The sequence below is a fragment of the Callorhinchus milii genome, unplaced genomic scaffold (assembly GCF_018977255.1).
Source record: "Callorhinchus milii isolate IMCB2004 unplaced genomic scaffold, IMCB_Cmil_1.0 Scaffold1, whole genome shotgun sequence".
NCBI lineage: Eukaryota > Metazoa > Chordata > Chondrichthyes > Chimaeriformes > Callorhinchidae > Callorhinchus > Callorhinchus milii.
Window position 1 is genome coordinate 17,362,176 of NW_024704742.1, and position 19,411 is coordinate 17,381,586.

At 42.4% G+C, this 19,411-nt stretch overlaps 1 protein-coding gene across 1 annotated transcript; it reads left to right on the forward strand.

The window, feature by feature from the left end:
• The first annotated feature begins 965 nt into the window (after nucleotides 1-965).
• Nucleotides 966-17,907, forward strand: tmem192 (transmembrane protein 192). Its single transcript, XM_007906545.2, has 6 exons — nucleotides 966-1,078; nucleotides 5,854-6,003; nucleotides 7,579-7,828; nucleotides 11,321-11,443; nucleotides 14,988-15,096; nucleotides 17,025-17,907. The coding sequence occupies exons 1-6, from the start codon at nucleotides 1,058-1,060 to the stop codon at nucleotides 17,146-17,148; spliced, it is 777 nt and encodes a 258-aa protein (XP_007904736.1). The 5' UTR covers nucleotides 966-1,057; the 3' UTR covers nucleotides 17,149-17,907.
• The last annotated feature ends 1,504 nt before the right edge of the window (nucleotides 17,908-19,411 follow it).

The following is a 19,411-nucleotide window of genomic DNA, read 5'->3' on the forward strand; positions in this document are numbered from 1 at the left end:
AACCGTCCTCCTCAGGGGGTTAAGGCATCGACACCAGACTTCGGACCATCGTTGCGCCATCTCTTTTTGGACTGCTGGTTGACCCTTTCTTTTTTTTGGGGGGTGGGGGGGGTCCTTCATTCGATCAGTCTGGACCCGGGCGGAAACCCGCCGCCGCCGCCCGCCGGGGATTATTCCGAACCCAGGCTGACTGAGGAAACGCGGAAATTTCCCAGACGGCAAAGTACTGGGAATCTGAAACAAAAGCACAGACGTCGCTGGGGGGAAACGCTCGGGGAGGTCGGGCGGCATCTACGGAGAAAGGAAAGCGAGTCGACGTTTCGGGTCCACGACAACCGAAACGTCGACTCGCTTTCCTTTCTCCGTAGATGCCGCCCGACCTCGTCGTGGACCCGAAACGTCGACTCGCTTTCCTTTAATAATAATAATAATCCTTGCATTTGATATAGCGCTTTTCACGTCGGGAGGACGTCCCAAAGCGCTTCACAGAATATACTGTAAAGTGAATCGACTCCCGGTCCCGCTCCCGCTCCCGGAACGCCCGGTTTGGCTCCGACACCACAGCCGCGGGGTTTCCGCCCGCGTCAGACACACCGCTGACCCCCCAACCCCCCCCCACACCCCCCCCAGAGGGACTGGCTCCATCCTGACCGCCCCAAGGTGGTCACCTCAGCTCCAGGGGTGACCCACCAGGACACAGTGCGTGATAACTTCAGCTCAAACACACACACACACACACAGCGCGTTCCGTGACATTTCTACCACCGAAGACGGGTAAATATTATCAGCGAGAAATGCGCCGAAGCCGCTTTATTGTTAACATCCGACCCGAGAGGCCGTCCCCGAGACACGTTCGCGGCCGCCCGGACGACGAGCGACACGCACCCGGACCCGAAATAAAGGCCGGAACCCGAGACCGCCGCCGGCCGGGGAGACATTTTTTGAACGGAACAGACCCGGAAGCGCGGTGCTGACCAGCGCCGTGGGCGCCGCTGCCGCCGCCGCCGCGATTTGACTCAAAGAGTTTCTCGCCTTCGCTCTGACCCCCGGACACGGTATGAACTCCACCCGCCAGCAGGTCAGTGACGTCACACAGCTGGTGTGCGTGACCTCACAAGCGAGGGAACGGGGGTGAGCGTGACATCACACAGGGGGGGGTGAGCGTGACATCACACAGGGGGGGGTGAGCGTGACATCACACAGGGGGGGGTGAGCGTGACATCACACAGGGGGGGGTGAGCGTGACATCACACAGGGGGGGGTGAGCGTGACATCACACGGGGGGGGGTGAGCATGACATCACACGGGGGGGGTGAGCGTGACATCACACGGGGGGGTGAGAGCGTGACATCACACGGGGGGGTGAGAGCGTGACATCACACGGGGGGGTGAGAGTCGCGTCAAGGGGAGGGGGTGAGCGCCACGTCATGGGGAGGGGGTGAGAGTCACGTCACGGGGAGGGGGTGAGCGCCACGTCATGGGGAGGGGGTGAGAGTCACGTCATGGGGAGGGGGTGAGAGTCACGTCATGGGGAGGGGGTGAGAGTCACGTCATGGGGAGGGGGTGAGAGTCACGGGGAGGGGGTGAGCGCCACGTCATGGGGAGGGGGTGAGAGTCACGTCATGGGGAGGGGGTGAGAGTCACGTCATGGGGAGGGGGTGAGAGTCACGTCATGGGGAGGGGGTGAGAGTCACGGGGAGGGGGTGAGAGTCACGGGGAGGGGGTGAGAGTCACGGGGAGGGGGTGAGAGTCACGGGGAGGGGGTGAGAGTCACGGGGAGGGGGTGAGAGTCACGGGGAGGGGGTGAGCGTCACGTCATGGGGAGGGGGTGAGAGTCACATCATGGGGAGGGGTTGAGAGTCACGTCACGGGGAGGGGGTGAGCGCCACGTCACGGGGAGGGGGTGAGCGCCACGTCATGGGGAGGGGGTGAGAGTCACGGGGAGGGGGTGAGCGTCACGTCATGGGGAGGGGGTGAGAGTCACGTCACGAGGAGGGGGTGAATGTAATATCACAGAGGTCGGTGAGTGTGACTGTGGAGTCCTGTAGCTCAGTGAGCACTCGCTTTGCAAGCGAGAGACCTGAGTTCAATTCCAGGCAGAGGGCGAAACTTGGGCAAGTTTCCTTACTCCACACAGAGCCTAATAATAATCCCTCCAAAACCAAAAACAATAATAAATTGGTCATTTTCAATCTACGACTGTTTGTGGGACATTGCTGTGTGCAATTGGCTGCCGCGTTCGCCCACAAATATACAGTCAATTCACTTTACAGTGTGTTCTGTGAAGCGCTTTGGGACGTCCTCCCGACGTGAAAAGCGCTATATCAAATGCAAGGATTATTATTATTATTCATGGAGAGTGGATGAGCGTAACATCACCGGGGAGTGGGGGGAAGGGTGGTATTGTGACGGCGTGGAGGAGGTTAAACATGACACCGGGGAGGAGGGGAGGAGGGGTTGAATGAGTGTGATATGATGATAAGAGAGAAGAACACCTGAGTGTGAGATGTGCTCTCCTTTCTGGGTTATGGGTTCTGAATCCTTTGTAGTCACAGTTTGCAGTATTGGAAGTACCCAGGATAGTTACAATGCTCTCTTTCCCAATGAGACCCAAGATCAAGTATAATAAAATAATATAATAACCTCTGCATTTGATATAGCTCTTTTCACATCTTCTCGACGTCTCAAAGCGCTTCACAGACTAGACTGTAAAGTGAATCGACTGTATATTTGTGGGCGAAACACGGCAGCCAATTGCGCACAGCAATGTCGCACAAACAGTCGTGAATTGAAAATGACCAATTTATTTTTTTGTTTTGGAGGGATTATTATCAGGCGTGTGGAGTAAGGAAACTTGCCCAAGGTGTCGCTCTGCCTGGAATTGAACTCAGGTCTCTCGCTTGCAAAGCGAGTGCTCTAACCACTGAGGGACAGGACCTCCACATCTGTCTGTTTGTTCAGGTGGATGTTTAAGGGTCATGTGGCACTATTACTCTTGGTGTTTTAGTCAACAAATCCTCAGATTAATTGATCAATCAATCCATAGCTGTTTATTGGGTTCCGGTGTTTTTCAACTAAAACAGTCACACTTTATTATTAGCCGTGAAGTGCTGTGACATGGTGAGGTGCTTCAAAATACAGTGTATACATTTTCATTCTGTGATATAAAAATATGACTTTCCTGTGACCAGAGCCCTGTAACCCTGGAAAATTATGTGTGTGTGTCTGTGTGTGTGTTGTGCAGAAAATACAATCTTGGACAATTAAGGAAATTGGGATTAAATTAAAACAGAAAGAGGAGGTTTATGATAAATGTTGGGCCCAAAATACAGAAGATAATCAAATTGAATATAGAAAGTACAGAGGAGAACTGAAAAAAGGAAATAAGAGGGGCAATGAGATTATATGAAAAAAGATTAGCGTGTATCATAAAAAGTAACCCTAAGGCATTTTATAAGCATATAAAGAATAAAAGGTTAGTCATATGTAGGGACCAATTAGGGATCAAAGAGGAAATCTTCTTGTGGAGGCAGAGGACATGGCTGACGTACTGAATGAGTACTTTGCATCTATCTTCACAAAAGAAGAGGATGCAGCCAATGCCGCAGTATCAGAGGAGAGGGTAGAGAAATTAGATAAGAATAAACCAAGAGTGGAGGTACTAAAAAGGTTGTTGGTGCTCAAGGTAGATAAATCACCTGGTCAGGACGTGATGCATCCTAGGTTACTGAGGGAAGTAAGGGTGGAAATAACGGAGGCTCTGGCCACAATCTTTCAATCCGGGTGGTGCCAGAGGACTGGAGGGTTGCAAATGTTACTCCCCTGGACAAAAAGTGGCAGAAGGAGAAACCTGGGAACTTCAGGCCAGTCAGCCTGATGTCAGCAGTGGGGAAACATCTGGAGACTATAGTCCAAGACAAAATAAATATTCACTTAGAAAAATATGGGTTAATAAAGGACAACCAAAATGGATTTGTTAAAGGCAAATCATGTCTAACGGATGAAGTAACAGAGAGGATGGATGAAGCTAGTGCAGTTGATGTAGTTTATGTGGATTTTCAAAAGATAAAGTGACACATATATAATAATAATAATAATAATAATAATCCTTGCATTTGATATAGCGCTTTTCACGTCGGGAGGACGTCCCAAAGCGCTTCACAGAATATACTGTAAAGTGAATTGACTGTATATTTGTGGGCAAACGCGGCAGCCAATTGCGCACAGCAATGTCCCACAAACAGTCGTAGATTGAAAATGACCAATTTATTATTGTTTTTGGTTTTAGACTTGTAAGCAAAATAGAAGCCCAAGGTATTAAAGGGACAGTGGCAGCATGGATACAGACCTGGCTGGGAGACAGAAAGCAGAGAGTAGCAGTGAATAGTTGTTTTTCTGACAGGGGGGGGAGTGTGCAGTGGTATCCCCCAGGGATCAGTATTGGGACCACTGCTATTTTTGATCTGTATAAATTACCTGGACTTGGGTATAGGGAGTACAATATCCAAGTCCTGACCAGGTGATTTACCTACCTAGTTTGCTAAGCTAGGAAAAGTACCAAACAGTGAGGAGGATAGAAGCAGAATGCAAATGGACATAGGCAAACTGGTAAAATGGGCAGACACATGGCAGATGAAGTTTAATGTGGTGAAATGCTACACTCTGAAAAGCAGGGTGTAAGTTTTTGCTATTTAATTTTGTGTTTGTGTAGTTGATGTTGAGGTGGCATCTTACTAGTGAGATAAAAAGAATTGAGGTCCCATCTGCCTGTTGAGTTCCCCGTTAAAGATGGTGCAATATAGGAACATAAGAATTTGCTAGGCGAAATAAGACCAAGGTCCATCCAGTTCGCCTTCCACCATACTGGCAGTTGCATACACATGTCATGTCCCAAGCCTATATATTGTATCCTGAGATATTATTTCCTAAAGGAAATCTATCTAATTTGTTCTTGAAAGAATCAACACTTTCTGCTTCCATTGTTTCTCTAGGGAGTCTGTTCCATATGTTTACTATTCACTCACTGAAGTAGTGTTTGCAGATTTCTTTTGAATTTACCCCCTTCAATCACAGGCCTTGTCCTCTGGTTCTACTGTTCAGTACAAGATAAAACAGCTCATCATGGTCTACATTATCAAGTTCCTTTAGAATATTAAAGACCGTAATAATATTGCCCATCAACCTACTAGGCAAAAGGAGACCATTTTATTGGAAAAGAGAAGTCTGAAAAGGGCTCTAATTGCAAACCAATTGTGCATATTGCCTTAGACCCATTGCAGTATCAACTTGCAATATTATGTGCGTAGAATATTACAGAGTAGAAAAGCAAGGTATAAGTTTTTGCCGTTTAATGTTGTATATGTGTAGTTGATGTTCATTTCATATACTGTGAAGTGATTTGAGACGTCTCAAAGACGCGATAAGATGCTATATCAAACGCAAAGATTATCATTATTATTATTCATACATGGAGCGTGGAGTGCTGTAGTTCAGTAGTTAGAGCACTTGCTTCGCAAGTGAGAGACTTGGGTTCAATTCCCAGCAGGGCAAGTTTCCTTACTCCACATGCCTCTGTTTACCTAGCATTAAGTAGGAACCCGGTTGCTAGTCAGTTGGTGGATCACTTTTCCGGGAGTAATAATTCCTTCAAAAAAATAATAATAATTGGTCACTTCAATTCACGACTGTTCGTGGGACACTGTTGTGGGCAATTGGCTGCCACGTTTCGTTGACAAAATATACAGTCAATTCACTTTAAAGTATATTCTGTGAAGCACTTTGAGACGTCTTGAAGACATGATAAAGCTCTATATCAAATGCAAGGATTATTATTATATAACTTATCTTCTGCAGAACTCGTCCTTTGATGTCACCCAAAGTTTAGAAGAGGAGCCACTAATAGATCACCCACTTCTCCATGCCGATGTTCTGGTTGGTGATCTGAGGCCCTATTTCCAAAGTTTGTCAACAGTATGGTGGAGTGTTCTCTTAACAATTCTGCACGTGAGTGTTTGCTTTCCTTCAATGCAACTTTTCCCTTAAGAGATTCTTTGGGTTGTAAAATGTTGAATTTAAGTATAGCAGTGTACTCTGCGACTATTTAGCAATTTTAAAAATGAGCAAATATGTTCGCAGACTTTTAATGATGTCCTCATTAATATTTTCTGCTAACTAGCTGATGACTATTCTCTGTGGGTGGAGGTGAGGAGAGGAGATAAGCAGGGGCTGAGCTAGCTCCAAGGTGACAAAATTGGCAACAAAATATTGGAATCAAGTCAACCTTCTGTGGCTGTCTTGATAGTCCAATTTCACCTGAGTCAAGTGGGTTTGCAACCAAGATAACAGACCAGACCTTGTTCTCTTCCAGTCTGCCTTCGAAGCCTGCATTGACTCATATTTTCAATAACGATTTTGTCCACCTCTTCCCACCTCCAGCTCGGGCTACAAGTCAGCTGTGAGCAGTGCTTTGAGATGTTCTGCCCTATTCTATATAAATTATTGTTCATGCTGTTGGGTGGATGTGACACTGTTTCTATTTATTCACCAACTTACAGAAATTACAAGTTTAAAAATGCCCTTGAAAGCTGTATCTCTCTTTCCACCCCTCCCCCACACCACCAACATCTTGAGAATGGTCCTTTTTCAGAATTGAACAAGAGATCCAATTTTCTTTTCATTCACAACGTTAATATCTTATTAATCAATTAGGGTTACTAAAAAATATCTAGCTTTAAGCTTCTAAAAATTATTTTGTTTTTAGTATTTTGTCTGTATCTGGAGAATGAGTGTGAAACCTGGGCTTCCCGCTGTCTGATTTAAAGATTTGCTTATTGTGGCAGTCAGCTGTTGATTAGCCGGATGCAACAACAACAACTTAGATTGATATAGCGCCCTTCACGTGGGCTAGCATGCCGGAGGATACCATCTTTTGAGTTGGTTTTAGTTTAAAAAGTCACTACCTTGCTAACTGGCTGGTAAATTGCAACTGCTGAAGTCCAATAGTGCATTCCAGCTTCACAAAAGTCGCCGTTAAGAAATGTGTTGGGGGTAAATGGAGTTTGCCTCCAGTCCCCTCAACTACATTCAAAGTGATGTATGTCAAATTTGACACCAAGTTGTCACCAGTGATTTCTAGGTATTTATTGTAAGCTGCAAAAGCTGTTATGGAATGTAAATATTACATAAGTAAGGTATTTCTTATTTACCAACTCCTGTTGTATGATAGGGCAGTGCAGTCAGGCATCAGGTATCCAAAGGCACTTTGAAGATTTTGGGTGCTTGGTATGAGAAGCAAAATACATTTATACATGAACTTCCCGTTTTTAACAGGAATTGTAAGTGATGTGAAGCTGAAACATGAAGTGGTGTCATTTGAAAGGCCATTGTTTTTCTTTATTAGTGAGGTCTCTCACATTGGTGAAAATCACTTGGATTGTGGGTGAGGCTTTGTTTTGTCATGTGTGATATCAAATGCAAGGATTATAATTATTATTATTATTCCTTGAACTATTGTTAGTTTACTATTTTTGGGACTGTATTGGGCATTCTTGAGTAATTTTGTTTGTTTTGTTTTTCTAGGTGGTGTTTGTTGCTTTGTCATTTACTCTAGCCTTTGTATGTAATCCATCCACTGCCGCTTGTGAAAAAGTCATTCTGTTAGAAGTTCCAAAGATAATTATTATGGCAAAGACTTGCCTATGGGCTCTCCTTGCTCTCTTTGGGTGGTATGTTCATGCTCAGCACTCCAAGGTGAGGAATAGAGGATATCTTGCACTGTATCGCTCCACTCGGCATCTGAAGCATCTGCCCATCTTTATCCATTCTACAGGTAAGAAGTAAACTTATTCATTGAGGACAGAAGTATCTTTGTCTACCACAGCCTGTAGGGTTCACCTACAATTCTTGGGGTGTAGATGTTTTAGGTGCAATATTTTGTACAGTTCTGCAGTAATCTGGTTGTGATTTTGTGGCGTACTTCTGCTTTTCTTAGAGAGGAAATGCGGAACATGAGGTGAACTAGATTTTGCAGCTTGATTGCTAGGTGTAAACGTGTAATTTTTTAAAAAAAATTAAAAATGAAACATTCTGTAAAGAGCATGGGATCCTGTAGCAGTGAATGAAACCTCCATAAACCAGTTTGGAATCCGATTGTAAAGTAATGTTAAATAGCAGCTCCCAAGACCAGAGGAAACCTTTAGCAGCAATGTGGCAATTCCTGATTAAAGACTGGTTTCCTGCAGCGTATTGTAGTCATTGGTAAAGCTTCAAACTGTTTATTTACCCACTTCAAAAAGGAAGTAACAATGAAAGCCAAACTAACCTCAAATGTATGCAATGTTTAAGAACCTATTACTGATGGAGTTTTTTTCAAGAGGAAACTGAGCACGGAAACAAAAAGTGGCTGTTTTGCTGGTTGAGGTCCCAGACTTAGAGAAATTCCTATCTGTTAAACAAAACCTGTGTCCTACAAAGGTGACCAGCATCACATCATTTCCTGGATTAAGCACGATAACCTTGGAGCCAATTCAGGTCTATGAGACCCCACTTACTTTCCCTCTTCCCCCTCCCCTTCCCCGAAGGAGGATAGTCACTAGTTAGTCATTCGACATTCAATATCCACTAACACTCAATCCAAAATAGAAATCTTGTAACAATTTAAAAACATGCTGCATTATACGATTTTTAAAGCTCTTCTGGACATTAATTTTTGGGAACTATTTATTCTGAGGGATGTTTCTTCTGTTGAATGGATTACCTCCTTTTGAGCAGCATCCATAATAACAATAATCTTTGCATTTGTTATAGCGCCTTATCATGCCGTTGAAACGTCTCAAAGCACTTCACAGAATATAGAGAAGTTTTCATCTCATCAGTCCGACAGGGGACAGAAACACAAGGGTTCTTAAATAAATTACTGTTTGTGTTTTTTTAAAAAATCTGTAATTCAAAGCTTGGCATGATTGGGAGATAGCATCTCTAAAGAGCCAGATCATGACTTCAGAAGCAAGGGGATGAATCTGACTCCTCGATAAACCAAGTAAATAATAATGATCTTTGCATTTGATATAGTGTCTTTCACGTACGCAGGACGACTCAAAACGCTTCATAAGGATTTACTGTGAAATGAAGTGACTGTATTTTGTAGTCCCATGCTGCAGCCAATTTGCACGGAACAATGTTCCACAAAATCCATGAAGTGAAATGATAACTTAACTCTAGCATCCTATTAATTACTGCAAATAAACTTCCAGGAAGAACCAACCCTCCCTAAACCTACGCGTACTTGAGACCAAAGGCCTCCCGAAGTACATTTCCACCCCATGCTGTGCTCATCTCCATATACCCCACAGCAAGCATGGGACCTGGATTTGGGTCACAAGGTAACCAGGAATAGAGAAACAAAAGAATAGAGAAATGTCTGGAGTCAGACCCTTGAAACTCACATGGACAGTTAAATGCAGTAAGGTCAATTCCAGCTCTTTCACCAAACATACTGCACTCTGCACAGTTTTTCAGGTTGCACCCATCTCTGACTGATGCAGGATAGGTTATGGATAGAAAACAAGGTTTGAAAATATTCTTGCACACCACCTAATCCTGCATAGAAATCTCGTTTTTCTGCTCAACGGTCCAAAGCATCTTGATGGCTACAACTACCTTTGTGATTCATTCCTTTCAGACTTGTTCTATTAGAATAGTGTCCTATTCCTCCCACACACATGGGTAATACGCATAAATGTTTCATTACAAAGCACTTATATGACATTGCCTCCATCTAGTGGCAATCTGGAATTGAACAATCTTCAGAAGTACAGAAAATGTACCTCTTTTGTATACAAGTGACATCAGACTGGTAACCTAGTTGCCTGGGTAAACCAGATAGTACTGTTACACGTGGGATTTATTTAAGACATTTTTTTATAATCCCTCAGCATTTAAACTAAATAGCTTCAGGGTTTAAATCCCTTTGCAAATGGTGAAAGATTGAGTTGTAGCTTATGAATAGTAGATATAGGGAAACCAGCAAGGAGTGCATTAGAAAAGTCAAAACAGGAAGTAATGAAGGCTTAAATAAGTGTTTTCCAGCATTTGCTGTGCAATATAGGCGGGCAATGTGGCACAGGCAGAGGAATACCGTAATAATACATGGGTCATAGCACATGGATACCTGTAAAATACCTAGAGACTGCAATAACTATTTGGTCACTGCTCTATTCCTTTCAAGTGACCTGAACTAGTGTGGAATTCTGTGGTCAGTCTTTTAGTCTGGATTTTTAGCTCTTATGTTGTGCATGTTTGGTTGTGCTGAGGATGTACTGCTGTCTGGGCTTCAGCGGCTGCACATTGATCCCAAACAGAATGTCAATAATACGCATCAATAAGAACTTCCAAACGCTAAACATTCCACATGGATCCGATTTACTCTATTTATGCAGCATTTATGTAGAATTTAACAATTTGGGGAATTGTTACATTTACTTTAATTTTAAGTTGTTTTTCTGTAAATCTTGAAAGAATTTGTAGAAAACAGACTTGAGAGTTAAATCTGTATTTGGAATTTGCCAAACTCTGGGTGCCCTGAAATTCTACATAAATAGAGGCGCACTAAAGAATTTATATTTTATACAGCAACCTTCATGCAGGATAATGTCATGGAGCACTTTACAACTATGGGGTTGGATGCTGAGACAGGAGGTCGGAGTGGGGGGGAGAGGGTACCATAGGCATGTTCAAAATATGGTAGGATTTGAGGTGGAAAGACAGTGGTAGAGGAAGGGAGTTCCAGAGCTCTCCAGACCCAGGTGAGTTTCTCCCCACTAGATTTTAATATCTTTGGATGAGATCTGTACAGTCTCACAATATTAACTGGATAGTGGGGTCTTATAAATGGCAATTCTTACAAGATTCCTTAAAACAGGAAGTATATTACACTGGCTGCTAGAACTCTGCTCTCCCATAAGAGGGCCACTTTCAAACTAGATGCTATCGGGAGTTGAGGTGGGTTCCTACTGCTCAATAACGAATCCTTTTGGAAAAGGCAACATAATAATAATAATCCTTGCATTTGATATAGCATCTTATTACATCTTTGAGACGTCTCAAAGCGCTTCACAGAATATGCTGTAAAGTGAATTGACTGTATATGTTATGGATGAAACGCACAGATGCAGCTCTTTTGTGCCGTTTGGAAATATTTTGTTTGCAAATTTGCCAAATAGGATTTTCAAAAGCTGCTGTAGGCTGATAATGATTCAATGTGAGAAGTGTCCGTCTCATGCCAAAGGGTTACCAATTGTTAATCATTGTGCTTGCTTCCTAGGTAATACAGCTCTTCTGCTTGTCCAAGCTGCAGTTGACAATAAAAGTCTGAATTTAAACATCACTCTTGGGGTCCTGGCGGTTGAACTCTTCTTTTCTTCGGCATGCCTCATCATTTACACAGGTGAGGCACAGGAAGGGTTCAGTTCTGACTGGTTCTCACAACAGGGTGATGCTGCTGTCTGTCACATTATTTTGCATTATGGATGCATCCTGAAAAATCGCTCCAGTTCATTTTGTGTTTTTTTCTATTTTTAAACAAAATTGGAGATGTCTGCATTTGCTCCCGTGTACTGAATTTATACTGCATCCTGATTTGAAAACGATCGTGTAGTGTGGGTTGGTATACCACCCTGTTTACATTGTAAGAAATATTCATTTTGTTCTAATGTAGTACAATTTATATTTATATAGCACCTGACATCGATAGATTTTTAAAAACTAAAGGGATTAAGGGATATGGGGAGAGGGTGGGTAAATGGAATTAGCTTAGAAGATCAGCCATGATCTTATTGAATGGCGGAGCAGGCTCGAGGAGCCAAATGGCCTACTCCTCCTATTTCTTATGTTCTTTCACATCGGGAGGATATCTCAAAGTGAAAGAGTGGAGGGAGGGGGTTAATTGATGCACTTAACTCACGACTGGACCAAATACGTACAACACTGTTCACAGAATCATGGTTAAAAGTTAGTGATTTGGGGATTTATTTTAGCTTTTTCTATTCTCACCATTGGATTAAAACAATAGTTTGTGTCGGTTGCTTTTAACAATTGATTTAGAAAAAACTGCCCAAATGTGAAGTGATAAATGACCATATCATACTTTACCAAATATAGGTTACACTGATATTGGGGAAGTTAATGAGTTCTGGATGGTTGTGTGCTTGCCTTTTTGTCTGTTTGCAGCGCCTTGGGACGTCCTCCTGACGTGAAAGGCGCTTTATAAATGGAATCTTGTTGTTGTTGTTGTTGTTGTTGCCTGGCCTAGATGGGGGAGTTTTGAATGATCTTCCTGAAACACAATGACTGATCCTACCAGAAATCTTTGAACAATTCAGCTGAACAACCAACCCACCACCAACTATATTACTGAGTCATGCAGATCAATAAGGTCGCAGCTAGAGTAGGAGTGATATGGCTGGTCTCGGTGTCCCTGGACTAGGGAGGTGGGAAAAATCAGGTTGGGTTGCTGTTCTGATAGCTGTTCAGTGTTGCTTGCTGGAATGTGTGAATGTTGGGTGAGTTCAGGATCAGTCACTTGTAATGTTCGCTGTTTGCTGTAGCTCCAACCTCCCAGCTTGGGAGGCTTTCACCTTTAATTTGTTTATGACCCAAATTCATTGCATCTTTTGTCTACCAGTGCGGCATAATTTGTTACCTTAATAATTTCTGAATATCATTACAGAAAGTACTTCCTTTTTTTCTCAGGGAGAGACTGTTCAACTTACAATGACGAGGACCACATTCTGTAATGGGGAACTATATTTTAATTGAGGGAGGGAAGAAAGATTTTTGCACTGCCTTTTATGAAACTTTCACAACTCTTTTAAAACTTGCATTTTTAAAAAAATGCAAAATGCCACACACACACTGTAGTAATGTCCATGAGAAACTTGCAGCTAATGACATTGGAGATTATCTGTTAACTGAATTGTTTCAGAAACAAAAGACCTTTGGGCTGGTTTGAGCATTGACAGGTCTAATTAATTGAAGACTGTGTTGATACTAGTGTTAAGGATTGGACCTGTCACCAAATGTCTCTGAAATTAATCACTTCAAAGTAGCTGATTTAAAAAAAACAGGGTGCAAGAAACATACAGTAATGGTTCACTAATTGGCCATGTTTCACTCGATGTGCCGTCAATTCTGTAAACCCTTTGACAACAGTCTAATACCACTTGTAAACCAGAAAGGACTTTTCCAAACTTAATACCATGTTTTTACTAGTATATTGGCGTGCGTGTGAAAGTATGTTGTTTTTGTAGCCTTCAACTCCATTTTTAAATGCGGTTTCTGCCTTGATTGGCTACAATACTGTTTCAATAATGCAGAATTTACATTTTCTGAAATCCACACTGTGCCATTCTTTTTGAATCTTATTTGGTGCAGCAGTACTCAAATATTCCTCACTTTATTTTGTACTGTAATGGGGGCCAAAACAAAAAGGTAATGACACTTGGAGACTGAAACCAATGAGGAATAAACAGCTGGTTTATAGGAGCAAGAGCACTACCTGGCTGAGGCTCTTTAGAATATACATCTGAGGACTGATGTATTTAAGTGTGTGTGTCTCTGAGATATCTATGGTTTTAAGAGATTCCATACAGACTCGGCAAGCCACAAATTAGTGATCATGGTGGTCTCTTTCTTGAAACTTGCCCTTTGATATTTGAGGTTCACCACAACCCTTTTTACAACGCCCCTTATTTCATGCCATAATTGTTCTTTTTTTGAAGCTGGTGGTCTATGGCTAGATGAAGAACAGGAGCACTGCTTTCCACAGAGGAGTGAAAGTCTCGCTCAGAATTAAAATCCTGGTGGGAAAACAAGCCCACCTGCGGTGCATTAGTCCAGCCCGGACGCTAGTCAATAAAATGTCTCCGGCAGTGGTAGCACTGTGAAATGCTTTTGGACTTATAGTGAGCCTTTCACTTTCTCATTCAGTCCCTGTTAACCTGCATCAGGCTCTTTGAATATGTGATAATACTGTTTGTTCCCCTGTAGTTAGGTTAGTATTATTATAAATTGGACAGTTAATTCTTGACAGTGTGAATCTACATGAAGGAGGTCAGTTTTGAAATGCTGCTCCAGTGCTTACTTTATTTTCTTCTCTCTCTTTCCCCCCCCTCCCACCCACCACCCAACTGTAGGTTAGTGGGTAAATATGCTGTTTGTTGTGCCACATATTCATACAGATAAATCTGCCAGCTCTGGTGACCATCTGCCCAGAGTTAATTGATCTCGGGTAGGGAGGTAGGGTGGCAGCAGATATGCTACAAATGTGTCCCAGGGCTCAGATTCCTACAAGTCCTACTAGAAAGTGCAATCATTTGATGTAGTATGAAGAGACAATTGACTCCTTTTGTGCCCTCTTTTGATCTTTTAACCTGTAGGCACAGACTGTCCCACGTAAAGAATGATCCCTGGCGGGAGGTACTGGAAGGCTGTCCGCACTAGTGGAACTATATCCTGGCAGGTTCAATGATGACAGAAAGGGAATAAAATGGAAACAATGACAGAGTCCTGCCTATGTAGCTCCTTCAATGGATTGTTCAATTCGTAGTCTGGTCAGATTTTAATCCCAAATATTTTCGCTGTATTTTACTTCCATGATCAAAGTTTCCTCGCAATCTTGTCCGGACACCTCTATGGTAGCACATTGCTTCCAAGTTACTTCCTCTTTACTCCCTCCTCTTCCCCCCCCCCCAATAAAGTTAATGTCCCATGACCATTGATGTGCTGGTATTTAGATTCTCATCTGGTGGCAAGACATCTAGCTCTGACTGCGCTAATATAACTACAAAATGGACTGAGCTGGCTCATAAAAGGAAGCACAGTGTGTTTCTGGAACAGCCTCAGTTGAATTCCACAAACAAAAACAGAAACAGTGCTGCAGACCAGTACATCATTGAGATTCTGGGTCTGACTTTTTACGTTTTATTTGACAGATAAGATCGTAAAATTTAATCGCACTAAGCCATATCCGGATATCCAGGAGGAAGAGCGACGTCATGGATACCCTAATGTCACTAACATCGTGTCTGAGACTGGATTCAGGTGAATGCTTCTTTCAGTAAATAATTTATAATGAAATAAAAGATCATATAGCGCTCAATCTGCCTTCTAAATCTAGGTTGGAGTGACCTGATCTTAAAAGCAATAAAGTGACTGCCTGCCTCCCAACCAGATGCTGCTTGGTGTTGTGTTGTAGCCTTAATGGCTGCAGCTCGCCTGCCCTTCTGTCTGAATACTGACTGCTCTTGGTTGGATCATTGTGAGCAAACAAGCGAGGATTAGATGGCTTGCTGGTTGATGCCTGGTGTGATATTACTCCTACAGTTGAGAGCTTTCCAAAAGGTTTTCTTGCCCTCTATCATGACAAAGATTATGGAGTCTTTCATCCACAACTCCATAATTCGGGCTACTAATAATTTGCCTACAAAATAGTCACTACACTTCACAGTTTAGTGTAAAGCGTTTTGAGATGTCTCGATATAAGGTGTTATATTATTTTTTAAAATTATTTATTGATTATACTCCAATGCAGTACTGGGAGAACATTGTTTTAAGTTACCATCTATTCAGAAAGAAGGGATTTTTCTCCCAGGATTCTGGCCAACAATTGGGTATGTGGAGTCCTGTAGCTTTTTGGTTAGAGGACTTGGCTCGCAAGTGAGAGGATTTGGGTTCAATTCCCGGGCAGGGTGAAATGTAAGGCAAATTTCCTTACTCCACATGCCTCTGTTTACCTAGCAGTAAGTAGGAACCAGTTATTAGTCGATTTGCGGATCACTTTTCTGGGGACAAAAATAATTTTAAAAATTGGTGGTCACTCAGTCCACGACTGTTTGTGGGACATTGCTGCGTGCAATTGGCTGCCATGATTCGTCCACAAAATATATAGTCAATTCAGTATATTTACAATATATTTGGTAAAGCGCTTTGAGATGTGTCGAAGACATGATAAGGCGCTATATCAAATGCAAGAATTATTATTAATTATTATAATCACCTCATAGATATTAGCGTGACCTTGTTGTTGCAAATAGTTGCTTCCTTTTGTTATCAGCAGTGCCCTGGAGTACCCTAGAGTCTGGGTTCCTAAGCCTGGCTCCCAAGACTGGCACAATGGGTTGTCTCAATTCTAACATTCTGTTGTCAAGCTCCAAGGAGAGCCCACCTCCCTCCCCATACCCCAGGAGGATAGTCATTAGTTGATCATTTGAAATCCATCAAGCACAGGTTTGAGGCCACGCTAGGTGGATTGAATACCAGGTATCAGGAACTCCCTGCAAGCTGGAACAGCACAGCTCGACATGAGATATGTGAGAGCATTATTACCACCTCCTGACCACAGGTGGGACTTGCATTCCTACCTGTTGACCAAAGATTCCACAAATCAGAAGTGTAGAGGCTGGAAGTGTAGAGGTTGAACAGCAGTTGCTCACTTCTCTGCATACAAATTAAGGAGGATACTAATCCCTGGATATGCGCGTGTGTGTTTACAATCCCAGTCTCCAGGTAACGGCTTCCAACAGCTGGCATCCCAAGCTGGAGTTTTGTCATCAGCAATTGAACAACCGACTGCCTTCTGCTGGTGGGGTGGGTGAGAGGAGTAGATTTTCAGGACAGCTTGTGACGCGCCAGGCACCTTGATGTTCTCATTCTAAATCCAAGCCGTGTACCAGGCTTACTTAACAACAACTGCTCGAATCTGTTACTGGCTGAGCTACTGAGAGGAACATGCGGAGAGAAATTCTATCTAGGTCTAGATTTACTCAGTTTATGTAGCATTTCAATGTTGAATTTAGAAAATTCTTAAATAAGGCCTTATTTTTTAAGTTGGTTTTCTGTAACTTTTTTAAAGAAATGACCCAGGTGGAATTTTCTCCCTTTACGATTTAATGTGGAGTTGGAATATGATGCATGGAACAGCACACAGTTGTGTCCAATGTTCTTCAAAGCATTTGATTTTATCTTTACAGGGATGGATCAAGCATGGAAAACCTTGTGGAAAAGCAAGCCGACCTCATTGATTACTTAACAATGCACAACGTGCAGCTGAGTAAAAGACTGCTGAGCTTAACCACACAACAGATAAGAGAGTAACGCAGGAGGAGAAGTAGAAGATTGCGAGTTACCAAAGAATAAAGAGGCAGAGCTTGTGCTCCGGACTAGTTATCTGTCAGTCCTGCCATAAACTCTTCATGATAGGACAAAAATGCGGTGTAATGAAGCTTGTTTCGATTTATGGCTGAATGAAGATTGTATTGTGAAGTCAGACTTATCACTGGAGCCTGCAGAAGCGTCCAAAAGCTTATGACAAACTTGAAAACACTAAGGAGGGGTTTTCACCTTCTGACAAGCTATTGCTTACTTGCATTATCGTGATACAAAAGTTTTCACCTTGGCTGACCTGTGCCACCCCACCTTTTCCCTCCTTCCCTGATTTGTGTGAAATTGTATTAATCTGTACATGCTAGAACTGTTGAAATCTTTCTTCCTCTTGTGATCTTAACATGTGCTACTATACTTTGAGATCATTGTTGAAATATTCTAAAAAATGTTGTGAACAAGTTTGAGGTATAAAAAGATGTGTGTGTTTTTTTAAAAAAGGCATCATTTGCCAGTTAAGTTGTAAATGTCCCAGTTTTTTGTTTTGAATAATGATCCCATCAACACTTCAGTGTTGAGATCAATGGATAGCAAAATTCCACTGAGCACTGAAAACAGCTGTCTGAAATGAAGTGGGAAATGACAAACTTGTCTATCTTTTCTGATATAATGATGTGAAAATTGTCAGCTATACATTGGAAATGTTGCTTGGTATTGATTGCTGGATAATAAATATTTTCCTAAGATCTCGTCCATTTTGATGGATTGTTCCTTTCTTCATTCATTCAGCCTCCACATAAATGGGATTAATTTGCCATCTCGTCGTGGGAGGAATGTTACCCTGGGAAACGGTCCATTTCAAAGTTTTGTACCATGTGAGGCATCAATATCGAGTTTCATTAAGTTTATATATTATGTCAATAGTTGAGTTCATCATTTTTATTGCACTCAGATTTGGGAGAATTCCTGTTTTTTAAAAAAACTAAATACACATTCAAAAAACAAAACTTGATTCCCTTAAGCTAATGTGTGTTGTGCCAGACTGATGTGGGCTTGTGAAAGGTTTGAGTCCATTAACTTCAAATTTTTCTACAGGACTATAGTCACTCTGAGTAACAAATTTGCTCAATATTTATGGTTTTGGTGGTGGTTGGGGGGCTGTTCTGTTAATTGTACCTGCACTCTCCTGAAAGAGTTTGGCTTCTTTTTCCCTATACTCTACTGTGCTATGCACCATGTTACCACATACAATTTTTTGGGTTAACAACTTTCAATGTAATAATAATACTTGCATTTGATATAGTGCCTTATCACGTCATTGAAACTTTTCAAAGCGCCTCACAGGATACATGTAAAGTGAATTGAGTGTATTTTGTGGGCAAAACGCGGTAACCAATCGTGCACAGCAGTATTATACTATTACGCAGATATTTGTTTTGTAGGCTATTTTAACCATCGGGGAGAGGAGAGTTGGAGGCATTTCCTTTCATAGATTTTTCATAGATTCATAGAATGTTACGGCACAGAAGGAGGCCATTCGGCCCATCGAGTCTGTGCCGGCTCTTTGACAGAGCAAGTCACTTTCACTAACCCCAATCACCAGCTTTCTTCCCATAACCCTGCAAACCCGTCTTCCCCAGATACCTATCCAGTTCTCTCTAAAAAGCTGTTATTGAATCGGACTTCACTACCCTTTCAGGCAGATCATTCCAAATTTGAACAACTCGCTGAGTGAAAACAAAATTTCTAACCTCCCCTCTGCTTCTTTTGGTAGATAGCTTAAGACTGTGACCACGGGTCACAGACACACCTACCAGCGGAAACAGCTTTTCCTTATCCAGCTGTCGAAACCTATCATGATCTTGAAGACCTCTATCAGGTCCCCTCTCTCAATATCCACACAACTGCACTTGCCTGAGACCCCTGCCTAATGCTTTCCCCCCATGCCTTGGTTTTCTCTCCCTTCTTCACTAGTCTAAAGCCAATTATATCTCCCATTAGTGTCACGTTATCTGCGGTAAATGCAGACTAGGTACGGAACCTGGATGTTTGAGTGGAAATAAATTTGACAAAGAGTTTCCTTTGAATCCTAAATTTAATTAAAGGTTTTATTAAAGCACTTTGAGATACTTTAATAAAACATGGTCTTGCGAAAGTTTTGAATCCATTAGTTTATTTTTTTCTTTAGTACTATGGTCACTCTGATATTCAGTAATAATTTTGCCCAATGTTTATGGTATTGATGGGATGTTCTGTT